Consider the following 15,603-nt stretch of genomic DNA (forward strand, 5'->3'; position numbering starts at 1 on the left):
ATCTGTTTGGTGCAAATTGCTATCTTTGGATCGCTTTTAATTGAGAAATATAATCATCATATCAGAGTGGAAATGCAATGAAAATAAATGAGCAAATTAAATCTACTTCAATTTCAGAGGACACACAGTTACAATTTAAAGTAATCTAGACCTGGGGAAAATATAAATATTGTCTCTTTTACATTCCCTTCAGCAGATATATTTATAAATGAATAGTTGAAAGTCTATTAATACAGGCAGAAAAGTAACAAAACATTAACAGAAATATCTGTTTCACGTAAGACTACATTGTAAATGCACAAACCCCAGCGGACGGTTCTATAGGGTAACTACTATTTAAAACATCACACGAAAGTTATGAAACTTTGAAACTTGGAAAACACTCCACTATCTTTAAAGAAAAATATGTTGCACCCAAAATAACGCATTTGACAAATAAAAAACACAAAAAACAAAACAAAACAAAAATAGCCAAAGTTTATAAAAGTGATCTACTAAGTTGGTCTTAATAAATGCAAAAAAATAATAACATTAAGGAAACAGATCAGTAAGAGTTGATCATATGTTTACAAAGTGAACATTTTGCACATTTTAAGCATCCCTCCCATTTACTTTGTACTGAACCTGTCATAAATTTCAATTTTCTTTGTTGAATATTGATGGATTTTTCATACAGGGTTTGTGTAAAAGCATGTGCAATAATTATATCTTAAAGTGTCAGTGTAAATAAATATATTTTCCTTGCAGAAAAAGGAGATTTATGACCTTGATGTTCACATGGGTGGAGAGCAGCAACGAGGAGAAAATGACTCGCTCAACGATATGTCATCTATGGAGCCAGATGGGCGTACGTCAAGTGTGTATAAGACCATTCCGTCTCCAAACTGACCATTTCAGTATAAGTACATCTAGTTGTACTATCAAAAACAAACAAACATACATAACGCCTTTCCACAGCCAGAAGGCGTTAACTCTAATACAGTATATTAATACCCTTCTCGCTCTATAACAGTCAATATAATCCTCATGACCTATGACCTTGATTGACATTGTATTTACCTTCAAAACAAAACTACTCTCAAATAAAAACCTCTTTGATTATTTTGCATTCTGAACTTCAGACATTATTCTTACTTCACAATCATCTACATATAAGTGCATATAATTCACACAGGTTGCAAGAGTGGTAGAAATTCTTAAGTAATTAGCTTTTATATAGCTGTAACAAACTGCTAGTACTGTGTTTTTAAAGTGACAGCAACTTGAAAACAAACACTCACACACAAAAAAGGAAAAACAAATTACCACTCCTAGATTTTTTTATAAACATGTATGCAGAATTGACATCGCTCCTAAATTCAAAATGAAATTCATGTCATCTACCAAGTAATGTATACAATATACATTCTACGTTCATCAATTATATGTCCATATGTGCACGATGCTTTTGTATGAAATGCCAATTTACTATCTAAATTACCCTACATGCACTTGGACAGTCAGAAATATTAGGCAGTGTCTTTCGATACAGAAGCAACATGGTGTACAGCTTTATCAGCTGGTTTCGTGAACAAATATATCTCCTGTATGCATCTACGGTAGTTCGCGAATCCAGTGACATAACGGCAAGTTAGCAAAAATTGCCAAACAGGCACTGAACAATGATTTTCTTAGAGCCTTTGTGATGAATGTATAAATAGATACGTTGTTGAATCTTGAGACTTAAATAAAAATGACTGAAGTTCTCGATAGCTGGAGCAGCACAAATATCACAAGCAGTCTCATAGAACGATATGATAATAATAATAATAATATTGGATTCTTATATAGCGCACGTATCGATCATCATCATGGCACGTTACAGAATGTATACATCAAGATATAATCTTAAAACTACTGTGACCTTTGACCTCATGATGCGCTGTCCATCAGTTCTAAAAGGTCATCACCCTTACTGGATGGACCAGAGGCATCGGGTATAGCCATGTCTCCCATTATTCTACTCAGCTCCTCGCTCGTCTGAATCTGGAAAAAGTGACATGATAAGAAGAACACTATCTTTAGCAGTGAATGAAGGGTCCATGAACATGTATGTGCAAAGTCATTAGCAGATCTGGGGGGTCTTTCACGAAGACTAAGATCGACTTTAAGTTGGACTTAACTATGGCAGGCCATTCATGCCACTGGTAGCTATCCCCATTATGATCTTTAAATAATATTTTTTCCTTCAATAATAAAATATCTAAAAATGTAAATTCTGTAGATTTGTGACCATGATTTGTACGTCCCTTGAGAGACCAATGCCTTAATGGTGAGAGAAAACAGTGGCATGAACGGCCTGCCATAGTTAAAGTCCAACTTAAAGTCAATCTTAGTCTTTGTGAAACACCCCCCTGGAGAGAGCGAAAAAGGCAAGCAATCCTCCACTTTGGGAGCAGCTTCCATAGTAACCGTGTGTGTACAAGATTTGCAATTGTCCCTGTATTTCAAATAGCAAATAAATAGGTGATAAAGATGTTCTCCCATTACCAAAACTGGGCCAAATTGTTGTATCATTTTGATGATTCCAGAACCTTGCAGTAAACACCAATACTTATATGCTAGATGATCAACCTTTCTGATAGATTCACACCGTTTCTTTCACAATGCAATTGCATGACCAGAACTCAACTTCATCTTTAAATGGATCATTTAACAATAAGTTTATAACCCAAAAGTCAAATTTTCAAAAAGCCAAAATTGTATAGGTGATCTTACATTGTAACTTTTCCTTCTTTCCTATCTCGAAAAATTGAAAGTGCATGTAACCAGGGCTCAAATTAATTTTTTGTCCACAGGGGCTCTTTTAGTACTGACGGGGGCTCTTTTTTAATACAAATTTCCATTGAATTGGTACCCATGATACTCCTAAATTCTTTGCTATTTCATCATTATCATTAATAGTCTGCATTATTTCCCTCTAACAACTTTACAAGTTATAACATGCAGCTAATGGTCAGATTTTCCTCCCTCTGTACAAAAATTTCGGGTCCAAGTCCGCGTATACATTCACCTCCTTGCCAACTTGGGTTTTCATTTTACTAATTTTAGCTTTCTGTTGATTTACTAGTCAAGGTTCATTATCTGCTGGTCTTTTGGAATCACCAGATTTCAGAGGATTCATGATTTTCACAACGTAAAACTTCTCCACATTTCGGTCCTCGCGCGATTGCCTCTAGCTCCAGCAGATATGGGGCGGCAGCGTGCACTCTATACTACCGGCGCAGCTAGTATAGCCACTGCTGAAGGCCGCAGTGCACTGCGAGCTTCCGTTGTTTGTATCTGTAATACCCATAGAGATGTGGAGATGGGAGATAAATATTGCAATCTTGCGGCAAAAAAGTGTTTATTTCTTTACAATATGGCAGCCTCTAGACACCAAAAAATTCGAGCGAGAAATCCTGCACGCTATTAAAATATAACTTCCATAGTTCTATTTCATTGGTTTAAGGTTTGAAACTTGAAACTCAATATTGTGTGAAAGTTACAACAGAAAAGATAATCTTTATTCTATAATTCCACCGGGGTGATTTTTCATTTTGAAATCGCCCCCGTGAGCACTCTGACGGGGGCGAATCGCCCACCGCCCCTGTGTATTTTGAGCCTTGCATGTAACACATTTCCAGCAATATCAACAATGTGGCAAACTGACTTTTATTTCACCCAGACTACTTGTTGACCGATTGATTAATTAATTGATTTATTCTTTTCCCCTTGAAAATCAGAGATTTGAGGGTGAGGCGTACAAACCTTTGATGTCTATGTTAATGACCTTGACATCGTACATGTCTGGTGGGGGACGAGTAGCTGCAAACTTCCTGAAAATCAAAACAAAAAATAAATCAGAAAGAAGGGCACACACAATGTCACAATCAAAAGTTTTACAGCAAATTATTAAACAAATGAATAAATTCTGCAAACAATGCCAATTTACAGGATAATGTATTGTGACAAACAAAAATAAATTCATGTTTTTTATTTCTAAGAAGTGCTTTATTACATGTAGCTAATTTCTTGTTTAAGGCACTAGATTATTTAATAACGTGCACATATACCTTTATAATTTCTATTGTACTCAAACTGTATATATTTGTTTAAAATTATATTATTTATTGGTCCATTAAAGGAACCTTTTTAACATTTCAACCCCCCCCCCACAAACAAAAAACAACAAAAAAGGAAATAGATTTTTTCATAATCCATGTATCACTATGAAATGTTGATTAGTATTAAGTGACATAAACTTACTCTCCCTTGCCATCAATGCTGAATATTAAACATGCCGACCTTGTGTTTTTCAAGGGTTTTAGCACAGATTCAGGGATGCCAGTTAGATCAGAGGGCCTGAAAATCACCTAGAATGAGCTATTTTGTACACAAAAAAGCCTAAACTATGGTCTGAATTCAGACTGTTGTCTGAAAACTGGCATCAATGACAGATTCATGTACTATCCATCCATTTCTGTTCCATGAAAATGCTTATTGACTTTGAAAAGAAACCGACTCATTCTTCCTCTTCATCCGTATTGAACATGCTGATCCTGAAATCATTTTCTTTACCAGGACCACCTGATGTTTTCTTCTCTACTGCACCCATCAGATGAGCTAGGAGATTAAGCTCTGCTTTAACCATGGGATTAGGATTAGCTGATGCCTGGAGATTAAACAAGAAATACATGCATGTTAATGCATTTCTCCAGCTTGATGAAGAACTAGATTTTGTGTTTTTAATACACATTTTGGGGGCAGAAGATGATCCTTACCGTTATACCTTGGACATGGGAATTCTGAGAAAGAACAACCAGAAGTACTTTAAAAGCAGAGTGCACAAATAAAAACCTCTGTAACATGAGTTATGAGTTCAAACTGGTTCAGATCTAATTGCTACCTGATTGTGATTCCCATTACTATTGAATCGTATAAAAATTCTACAATAGGCTCTGTATTGTGATCAAATTGTGGTATACCGGTAGTAAAAATCATTCTTCATTCATTCATCACTACAGTGTATCTGGATGTCGCATACTTATCTTTGATCTTTGACCTTATGTTTCATGGACACGAAAAGACAAGAGCAGTACATTTTAAACAAAAATACAACCAGAAGGGAATAAAACAAAACAAAAAGACATTCAACTGATTGCCTTTAAAAGCCAATGTGTTGATTCATGAATTCCTGTTTGGAGACTATGCTATTCCATTGTCATTTAACTCATAGAGGCAAAACACGTTTTACGAAAGGTTTTAAATATTTTTTTTTCTTTGAACTTGGTATAAAGCCCTCTCCAAAGAATATATTTCCTTTTGCTCCTGTTCATCTCTTTTCCTCCCTCTCTTCTCTTTCTCTCTCTCTTCTCCCTCTCTTTTGTTTCTTCACTGGCCACCCATTATGGGTGCAGTCTGGCTCCCTATCCGCATTCTGCCCCGTCCCCCCCCCCCTCCCCCCGTACGCTAGTGTTTCTCCGGCTTATTATTATCATTATAATAATCATCATCATATTATTACTATCATTATTTAGATGGGGAGGGTGATGAATAATGAAAGGAAAGCAATGAATTATAAAATTTGTTTATAATCGTTTAGAATTTTGGGTTGATTTTACTCTTCCATTCAATAAATCTCATTAAAATGTGAAAACTGCACTCATTATTTTTTCTTCCTCCCTCCCCCAAGTATACTAATGTGTATCCGTTTTTGTTTGTTTTTTGTTTGTTAGGTGGGGGTAATGGAAGGAAGGTAACAAATCATTGATTGACATTCGTTTAGAAATTTGCGTTAATTTTGCTCACATCGCAAACGAAATCTTATTAAGATAAATCAATACTCTTGCACAAGATTCAAGATTACGATTCAAGATACTTTATTTCTCCAATCGTGCAAAATATAAACTAACATTATCAATTGCTCCTGTTTGTTACATATTACTCATTATCAGCGCCCAAAATACACGGGGCGATGGGCAATTCGCCCCCGTGAGCTCCATAATCGCCCCCGTCAGGTTGCCCACGGGGGCGATTGCAAAATTAAAAGTCACCCCCGTGGAATTATAAAATAAAGATTATCTTTTCTTATATAACTTTAACACAAAATGAGTTCCTATTTTCAAACCTTAAACCAATGAAATGGAACTTAGATGGCGCTTTCTCTCCCATCTCTATGTATTACCGATACAAACAACGAGAGCTCGCAGTGCAGCTAATGCGGCCGTCAGCAGTGGCTATACTGCGCCGGTAGTACCGATGTGCACGCTGACGCCCAATATCTGCTGGAGCTGGAGACGATAGCGCAAGGACTGAAACATGAAGAAGTTTTTTGTTGTGAAAAGAATTCTCTGAAATATGGTTGTTCTAAAAGAACAACAAATAATGTAACTCGACCCATAAATAAATATTGAGAAGAAGATCAGCAAATATGTTGCAGGGACGTTTCGTTGTACCGTTCTTGAAAAATAATCCTCGTCTGAATTCATTTACCCCCCCCCCCGTCCGCGCAAAGCGCGGAAGCTTTGAAGTTTCATTAAATCAGTAGAGAAAGAAGACGAACATATGAAAATAATATTTTGCCTTGATTAAGAAAAATTGAAAATTGTATCAGTATTAAACAGGGAGAAGGAAAGGGGAAGAAATTAATCAAAACAAACATTGAAGAATCCAATTCAGTGTTCTAATTTCGTGATGCATAAGAATGAAAGTACATACAAAGGTGAAATAATAAATTGAAGAGCGATGATAAATCAATTCTTTGACGTTGATTGATTGAATAAAAAATAATGAAACAATATGGTCTGAGGGTCATATATCTTCGAATATTAGAAAGTTTCATCCACCATCTTGTTGTTGAACACTATTTGCAATTTAATTTTAATGCGGTGACTTGTCGGTTACGAGCAGAAGGTCATTTTCACGCTTCTATATTCTATAATACTATCAACAGATATCTGGATATAGACACTTCAAGCTACGAGTCAGAAAGCAAATCATCATCTCACAGAATTCTACTCGAACACCGCATCGAAATTCTTTTCACCCTTTTTTTCTTCTTCCTCTTTTTTGGTCCCTTTTAGCTCTTGTTGGCGGGAAAATTGCAACTGATAGCCCCCTTTTTTTTTTTTTTTACTTCTTCCTTAATTTTCCTTCCCTCTATCTCCTCTTCAGTGACTGGTCCCTCAGAAACTAGTGCTAAGCCAGTCACAGAGAATTCATGATTTCAACTGATGCCTGTTAGTGCATTGTAAATTTGATTTTTCTTCACATTTCATTTAAAAATCTTTTCATATTTGATAAATATGGTGCATTGGCATATGGGCTATGGTTGGAGCGTTGGATGCGTTGAACAGCGTTGGTGTATTATGTGGATTTATCATATTCATATTCTGAATATTTTCAGCGAATTGAATAATATTGAAAAGGATGCAATTCATGGTTGTACTCGATAATTCTCACTAAACATATTCTCTCTCTCTCTCTCTCTCTCTCCCTGTCTTGCATAAAGAAAATATGAAAATAATATTTTGCCTTGATTAAGAACAATTGAAAATTGTATCAGTGTTAAACAGGGAGAAGGAAAGGGGAAGAAATTAATCAAAACAAACATTGAAGAATCCAATTCAGTGTTCTTTCGTGATGCATACGAATGAAAGTACATATACAAAGGTGAAATAATAAATTGAAGAGCGATGATAAATCAATTCTTTGACGTTGATTGATTGAATAAAAAATAATGAAACAATATGGTCTGAAGGTCATATATCTTCGAATATTAGAAAGTTTCATACACCATCTTGTTGTTGAAAACTATTTGCAATTCAATTTTAATGCGGTGACTTGTCGGTTACGAGCAGAAGGTCATGCAAGCACCTACCTCATAATCCGCCCTTCTATTGTTCGAGTTTATAACCATGACAACGAACTCTACCTTTGGCCACGTTCACTATTCCTCTTACGTATGATGTAGATAGGCCTCAGACATAACTTTTTTCGTATAATCATTCTATATACCGGTAGGTCTAAAATGCTTTCAAATATTTTGTGTCGTTTTTGTTTGTATATACTTTGTCAATATACTTACACACTATTATTGTCAAAATTTGCCAATACTACCAAACTATTACGTTTTCCCTATCATCTTCCGCTCTAGAATCCTATTATTTATTTATTTTTATTTGTTGGGTCCTTTTCATATTTTTCTTGTCTCTCTCTCTCTTCAAGATTTCTTCTGTTTTTGTAGGGGTATTTATGCTGTTAATTTTTGTATAAATAAACGAGAAATCATTATTCTTTCTCTTATAATGTTGTCCACCTTCTTCTATAGATAACCCTTTTGTGCTAAAGTATAATGTCTGATGTATATAACTTCTGTCAATAACATACAATGAACGTATAATTTTATTTTGATGCAACAGAGATTTTTATTTTTATTTAGGAGTACGTCGAATTGTGATCTCATTTAAAACCTTTGTACACGTCACGCGCGGGTACAGCGTACGACGCATGAGCCTTGGCCTTATGGTCATTGACGCCTATTCATGGTAACGGTCCTATTATTGAAAAGCTATAACTATAGTGTTGGTTAATTCACTTAATATCATTCTAAGCGTTTATTATGTATTATCTTTTAAATTTGTTGAAGTATTTTACCAATCAACTGCTTTTCCTGTTTCCAGTTAATACAAATCAATTTATTTACTAGTAATATAAATGAATAAACATAAAAATGATTATTCATTAGATTGGCAGTGCTAACTTTCTTCGGTCAAGATTTGTCTACTAGGTTTCATATTTCTTTCATCTCGGCCAACAGATTTCTCGGCCAATGACAATAAACGTCGGCAACTGGGTACATTTATAAGGGCAGTAAAGATAAAAACAAAACGGTATCAGGTGTGAATGTAAAATGGTCGAGATGACTAAGGCACCCTAGTCTTATTGCAAGATTTCACTTTCTTAGTTGCCAATAATAATTCTGAAATCATCTTATCGAGTAATGATATGTGAAAGAAAGTGATATATAATTATCAATTCAGTTTGTGCATAAAATAATTGCCACAGTCTTATAATGATAGCCTAAATTTATCATAAAGAAAGTTACTGCGCATGCGTATTGTGCATATAGCAACCCGTATTTATTAGTCGTCGAGCCAGGTCGAAACACTGCTTTCAAAATTTCTGTACAGCTGACACTGTCATTTAATAGTACATTTGCGTTGGAAAAAGGACACCGGTGATTATATAATTATGACGACGTACAGGGTAATGTTATAAATGTTTTATATTTCTAAATTTTGTTAGCAGAAATTGGTGGAACACAATTTGTTTGTGTGGCAGCCAGTGCAGTGACAATGCTGTTGGCAGCAGTGCTGAGCTTGAGCTGAGTTGCGCCTGTTCTGTCTGTAGAGGCCTAGGGTGACTGTGTTTGTGACTGTGTTTGTGCCCGTGACAATCCCGGGTCTGTTGTTATTTGGGCGCTAGTGTAGATTAGTTCCGTATCCATTTTTTTTAGCAGTTTTTTTTAACAGTTTAATATCGATTCTTAGCAAAGGAATTTTAGCCCAACTTTTTACTAGAGGTCTAATTTTAATCATAATCATATAGATCTAAGTAAGGCCATGTAAAATTGATTACATGTTGATCGTCCGGATTTTTTGAAAAAGAGGAGGAGGGTGTAGATCTAGGCCTAGACCTACCATGTTATTTGATATTTGATATTTTTCCCAAGATGGCTGCCGCGTGTACAAATAGTATATAATTGAATATGTACATCAACCAACGTTGCCGTAGTGAGTTTGATTTGCCCTAAAATATAAATTTTGGCTTTCTTCAACAGGTTTCTTTTTGTCTATTTTTAAATATTAAATGTTGCCTTTATTTTAAATATGTAATTTGTAAATATATTGTCATTTTTGTTTTGATTTTGTAATTGTTGTTTTAACATTTATGTAGATCTACATGAATGACATGATATTAAACATTTTCATTGGAAGCCTTGAAGGCGTACCTACAGGCTAGCTTTGGTCTATCCAAGTCTGCACTACAGGAAGCTGCCTCAAGCAGAGGACGCCAACTAAGTGACATGCATACTACCATCACGTCATGATATTGAATGCCAAGTATTAAATCCTCACTCCAACATTGAAAGTACCAAGGGTGATGACCCATGCATGTATAAATCGAAATCCAGCAATGCTGCATATACCCTACCAAAGGAGTGCCAGAATGGGAGTATATGCCAGAAACCACTACCAAGATTTGTTGACTGTATCAAAATGTTAAGGGCAAAATCCAATGCTCTCTCTTTCCTGAAAAGAAAAACACTGAGAACCCGTATATATATATATATAGATCAAATATCAACTCTATATTTATTTTTGACAAAGAATTAAAACAAGTTGTACTCGATTATTATTATTTTTATTTTTTTTATTAAAAAAAAAAAAAAAAAAAAAAAAAAAATATCAAATATCAAATATAAGGAGGCGGGCGGAAAAAAGGAAGCGGGCGGGGACGATCAACATGAAATCAATTTTACATGGCCTAATCTAGTCTAGGGTCTAGATCTAGGCCTAGGGTCTATTGCATTTTCCACCTGAATTTGGATTACATCCGACATCGGGAAGCCTCCGTTTAGGGCTTCGATGTCGACGTCGTCGCTCAGTACCGTCTCTGCGCTATAGCTCTGCACCTCAAACTGAAGCTATCAGTCTAAAATTATGCAAACATAGCGTATGCTTTATGCCTTTTTTACGCACATGCACGATACCATAAACTATACGAGAAGCTTGCATAATTTTAGACTGATCGCTTCAGTTTGAGTTGCAAAGCTATAGCGCGGAGACGGTACTGAGCGACGACGCCGACATCGAAGCCCTAAACGGAGGATTCCCGATGTCGGATGTGATCCAAATTCAGGTTGAAAATGCAATAATAGTCTATATGATTATGATTAAAATTAGTAAAAAATTGGGCTAAAATTCCTTTGCTAAGAATGGATATGAAACTGCTAAAAAAAATGGATATGGAACTACACTAGCGCCGTTATTTGCTGTAGTTGCCTGAGCTGAGAGGCTGTGTGATGAGCCCAGTGAAAGTTGTGTATGAATGATAGTTATAAATTTAAAAAAAAGGTTACTATTTAAGGATGTTTGCAAAATTGGCATGACATTGCCATTGGTCTGATCGGAAGATTATTTTTCCAAAACTCAGATTTGCAAATTAAATGAAAAGATCAAAAACAAGACAAAGTCAGAAATAGTCGAGACATTGCCACTGTGATTGCAAAACTGTCTAACGTTGACATTTGGGGCAGTATCCAGAGCAGGGAATAATTGAAAGGGAAGATGAAAGATAGAAATGCCCCCCAAATTCCCCCAAATTCCCCCAAATTCCCCCAAATTTCATTTTACCTTGTGCATATCCAATTTATTTTATATTGTAAATTAGGCCTACATGTAGGCTATAATACATCGGTTCCACTTACCAACTTGACTGGAATAATCCGTTTTGAAAATTGTGCGACAAAGCACTGAATGTCAATGCATTGACCTAACCTAATACTGGACATTGGGACTAAGTCACAGGAAACAAAGCAATGGGAATTTCAAGTCCTGAGTGAAACCTCCTTGGTCAAACTTGACTTTAAATAAGCTCAAACTAAACATCAGATTTTTCTTGATTGGAAATTGATTTAAGCAAGGCACATGTAGAAAATAATGCAAGAAGTTGTCAAGAACACACATTTGTTCAAAAGAAAAAGGAAAAAAAGTATCAGGTTTGAACTTTGAGGCCATAGTCTTTGTAAAAGAAAATTAATTAGAATTCTGTTCTATTAACAGCATCCAGAATGTACAAGTTACATGTGGCTAACTAGTTACTATATTTTGTTGTGATGATTGTAAAATGCTGTGTTTCACCCTTCCTACATGTACTGTACATTCTCCTTTTTTCTTGATACACAGCCTGGAGATTCAAAGCGTGAGGAGTTCCGCAAGTATCTGGAGAAGGCCGGAGTCTTAGATGCTCTCACAAAGATCTTGGTAGCCCTGTATGAGGAGCCAGAGAAACCAAATGATGCACTAGAGTATCCTTAACAAATGACACAATTTATTTGATTTTTTCTTTAGTAGTAACTTAAGCTATTACATCTGACCAGAAAAAAAAGACAAACAAAATTAGATGCAAATTTTTGTGGGAATTTTTTTGTTGTTGTCTGTTTATTGTTGTTTTTATAGCAGATTTGAATGTGCACAATAGTTTCCTTCAAAATGCGCTTATTACATTTTGTACATAATGACTGTAATGACTTGCTACTCTTATACATGTATGTGTAAACATTAACATTAACAATCAATTATTCAGTTTGCATCATACATGTAGCTTCAGTGTTCCAGAACACAGTTGTCAGATGGCCCACAAGGCCAACATTGCCAGTCTTGAAGGCTGTCAGTCTCATGGGTTGTCTTGTCTCTGAGCAAAATTTAGAACTCCAATATCAGTAAGAAAAATAATAATCATTCATATTAAATACAGATTATACAGTGTAATTTTTTTTACCACTCACTTCAATGTTGGGTTTGAGTCTTATTGAATCTTAGTGGAGCCAGTGGGTCCACAATAAATTTTATTGAACCCACTTCGAAGCATTTTTTAAAGAGATTGAGCGGAGATTGAACTGAATCGAATGCTCGCTGTACCTTTGAATGTTTTAAAATAAAAATATATAGTACCATATACAATATATAGTTATATATGGTACCATAACAAAAATGATGTGAATGACCATCATCTCAGTTTGGGCAAATATAACATCGAGGGTTCAGTGACACAAAGACATAACTCCATATCTTGCCAAAATGAGTCTTTGATATCTAAATGTTCAGAAACAGTGTGGGCTTTCGAGGAAACACAAAAACTTACTGTAACTCCTTACGGCCCAAGTGCTCAGTGACACATAGACCACTTTTTCTAAAAAAGCCCAAAATGGAGTTACGTCTTTGTGTCACTGACTCCTCGACATCTTGTTTGTAGACCTTAACTTGACATTGCTTACAGCTTCCTGAAAGCTCACATGGGACAGGGTGGACCAGACACGGCTGATGTAGAATCCTTGAGACTACAGGTCAGTGAACTCATGCAGAAGGTAGAACGGCTACAGGACGAGAACAGGGAACTCAAGGCAAAGGTGAGTAGTACTGTGCATCTTGATCATCAGCTGCTCTTGACCATTTTAAAGCCCGTCTGCACTAGTTTGGCTAGGAGGGATTAGACCTCCCTGCATGGTCACTGACAGGTGGTTATCTCATCAAATCAGCCCTCCATTAACATTAGAAAAAGGGGACCATGGGGGACCAACAGGCACCAATTAGGCATTGTTTGCTACATATATAGAGGTCACAAGTAGCTATAAGTAGTGCAGTGGGGCTTTAAAGGGGCGTTTGTTGTGGGGTAGTTTTGAGGACAAAAGCAAACTGTCACTTCAGAAGTTCTTTCTCTTATTGTGGCTGACATTTTGAATTGGTAAAGGAATTTTCTGGTAATGGTAATGGCCAACGATGAATACTGGGACTTCTGAACGTGTTGCATGAAATAATTCCTGATTCTTTAATAAACTAAGAGGATTAGATCATCATAACAATGTCCCGCGAGTCATGCAAGAACTTTTTATAACCTTATTGTGAAATGAAGAAACTAAAGCACGTTTCTTACATTGTAAGCAACAAACCAAGAAATTAGTGGCTAAAGCATTGGTCTTAATACGCTGATATAGCTGACTCAAATATTAGTATGATATATTCTTCAATAAAATCATACTACCTAGATGGATAAAAAGACAGAAACTTTTGATTTTTAGTAACTCAAAAGTCAATACATCCTTCAATGTCAAAATGTGCAAATCTCGGTCTTACTTTGATTTATGAAAAAGAATAATTCATTTTAAAATTTATCCAACTGTTACCTATAGCGATGAGAGTGTTCATGTGATTTAAAAGCAGATTATTATTTTTATTTCTTTATTATTATTTTCCACCATTCGATTATTACACACCATTCTCCATGTATTGTGTCCTCTTCCTATTGAATACAGGTCCAGATGGAAAATCCCGAGGTTGAACCAAATCCAGAGAACTGAACTGTTACTGGACCTACATGAAGCGGTGATAGACCCGGGAGGGGGTTGGGTGGGGTGAGGATGGAGGAAGGGTGGGGGCTGGGTGGATGTACATAGGGAAAAGTTGTAGAGTTATCATGTGTTGCCTTTAAGAATCGAGTCTTTGATATTTTATGTGTGTGTTTTATCAAGTATACAGCCTTTATATGTTATTCACCAACCCTTGACCGTTTCACAAGCAAGATTGAGAATCGTCTGTTAATTACAGTCTAATACCCATGATTGATATGACTAGTAAAATGTCCTTTTTTCCTTCTCAAATATCAGAGCAGATATGTAAGTTCATCACCATTTAGATAAATGTTCTCCTGAAATATGTATGGTGCCTAACTATATATCCACATCATACCCATAATTCATACAGAATGTTTTTTTCGTAGAGGTGTCGTTGTCTAGTAGAAACGTCGCCGGACTGTGGATCACATGGTTCGCAGTTCCAGTCCTGCCGAGGCACTAATGTCCTTTGGCAAGACATTAATCTGCATTTGCGACTCTTGAATTCTTGAAATCCTTTTTTTTTTACAGTTTAACCAAATTTACTTACAGTACTGTGACTACAGGTAATTTAAAATTTCTTAATTATTACACGATACTGATTTATTACAGAATACCTATGACTTGATTATAGAACACAAGTATATCGGTTTCCCTGAAATTACAAGAGAAGCAGATGGCCTTTTACATGTCACACTCTTTTTATATCCTTCTGCTCAAGGCTATATTGCAACTGTCATTTTCAATTAAAGAAGAAAATTTGAACAGTATGGAAAGTTGGAAACTTAATTTCAGTTTAAAAAATATGGGAAGAAATTTGTAATTTCATCCCATTTTGCTCTTCCAAAATAGCACACAATTTTATGAGAAGTGCAAAAGTTACACCTCTTGCTCAAATTTTCAGTTAAAGTTAAGGGTTTGTATTACATGTATGTTTCTTGGTTTATTTTTACATTCCATGTGCATTGTACATTTTTTAAGGTCATGAAAAATAATCATAAGAAGTATTCTGTATTTTTTTCAAAAAGGCAGAAGATAAAAAAAGTATGATAGTATATTTTGAGGGTATGTTCTACTACTGATGTGTCTTGCGGGTCGACTTTGTATGTAAATGTGTATTTATTGTATCGGGATAGAGCGAAGTGATATTGCTTAATACATGTACAGCTGTTGGACATATCGATATGAAGATATAGCTTTGCACTTTTGATTTTTGTAAATGCCTTGTTTTGGAAAATACAAACCCTGTATGAAACCTTAACATTGATTTGATTGGTCATTTAATATACTTGTATTGTTTTGTGTTCTCATATCATTTGGTGGCAACCATTTGCAAATGAATGCTTATTTTTTGTTTGTCCGATTGCGTTTGCTGGGGGAAAAGGATGAAATGATAAGACTGGTATGAT

General features: G+C 35.6%; 2 protein-coding genes across 3 annotated transcripts; one reads left to right on the plus strand and one right to left on the minus strand.

Annotated features, from left to right (window-relative positions):
- Positions 1-1,911: 1,911 nt before the first annotated feature.
- LOC115927891 (protein OSCP1-like) lies at positions 1,912-7,939 on the minus strand. The gene is made up of 4 exons (XM_030994200.1): positions 7,901-7,939; positions 4,572-4,693; positions 3,812-3,857; positions 1,912-2,025 (listed from the first exon to the last, which is right to left on the minus strand). Exons 1-4 carry the CDS (start codon positions 7,937-7,939, stop codon positions 1,912-1,914), a joined length of 321 nt encoding a protein of 106 aa, XP_030850060.1.
- A 1,192-nt stretch (positions 7,940-9,131) lies between these two features.
- LOC592596 (c-Myc-binding protein) lies at positions 9,132-14,827 on the plus strand. Of its 2 annotated transcripts, none has more exons than XM_030995193.1 (4): positions 9,132-9,291; positions 11,961-12,112; positions 13,084-13,213; positions 14,117-14,827. In XM_030995193.1, exons 1-4 carry the CDS (start codon positions 9,274-9,276, stop codon positions 14,159-14,161), a joined length of 345 nt encoding a protein of 114 aa, XP_030851053.1. In that variant the 5' UTR covers positions 9,132-9,273; the 3' UTR covers positions 14,162-14,827. The 2 variants fall into 2 exon arrangements, with proteins under 2 accessions (XP_030851053.1, XP_030851054.1); XM_030995194.1 differs by having other exon boundaries at positions 9,138-9,288; positions 11,991-12,112.
- The last annotated feature ends 776 nt before the right edge of the window (positions 14,828-15,603 follow it).

Source organism: Strongylocentrotus purpuratus, unplaced genomic scaffold, assembly GCF_000002235.5.
Source record: "Strongylocentrotus purpuratus isolate Spur 01 unplaced genomic scaffold, Spur_5.0 spur5_scaffold_21, whole genome shotgun sequence".
NCBI classification, from domain to species: domain Eukaryota; kingdom Metazoa; phylum Echinodermata; class Echinoidea; order Camarodonta; family Strongylocentrotidae; genus Strongylocentrotus; species Strongylocentrotus purpuratus.

Coding starts and splice junctions, on each gene's coding strand:
- LOC115927891 (XM_030994200.1), bottom strand. CDS start 7,939: ATGGTTATAAACTCGAACAATAGAAGGGCGGATTATGAG. Junction 4,694..7,900: donor ATAGAAGGGCGGATTATGAG/GTAGGTGCTTGC, acceptor TTTAATCTCCAG/GCATCAGCTAATCCTAATCC. Junction 2,026..3,811: donor CAGACATGTACGATGTCAAG/GTCATTAACATA, acceptor CACTTTTTCCAG/ATTCAGACGAGCGAGGAGCT.
- LOC592596 (XM_030995193.1), top strand. Junction 12,113..13,083: donor AAACCAAATGATGCACTAGA/GTATCCTTAACA, acceptor CATTGCTTACAG/CTTCCTGAAAGCTCACATGG. Junction 13,214..14,116: donor ACAGGGAACTCAAGGCAAAG/GTGAGTAGTACT, acceptor TATTGAATACAG/GTCCAGATGGAAAATCCCGA.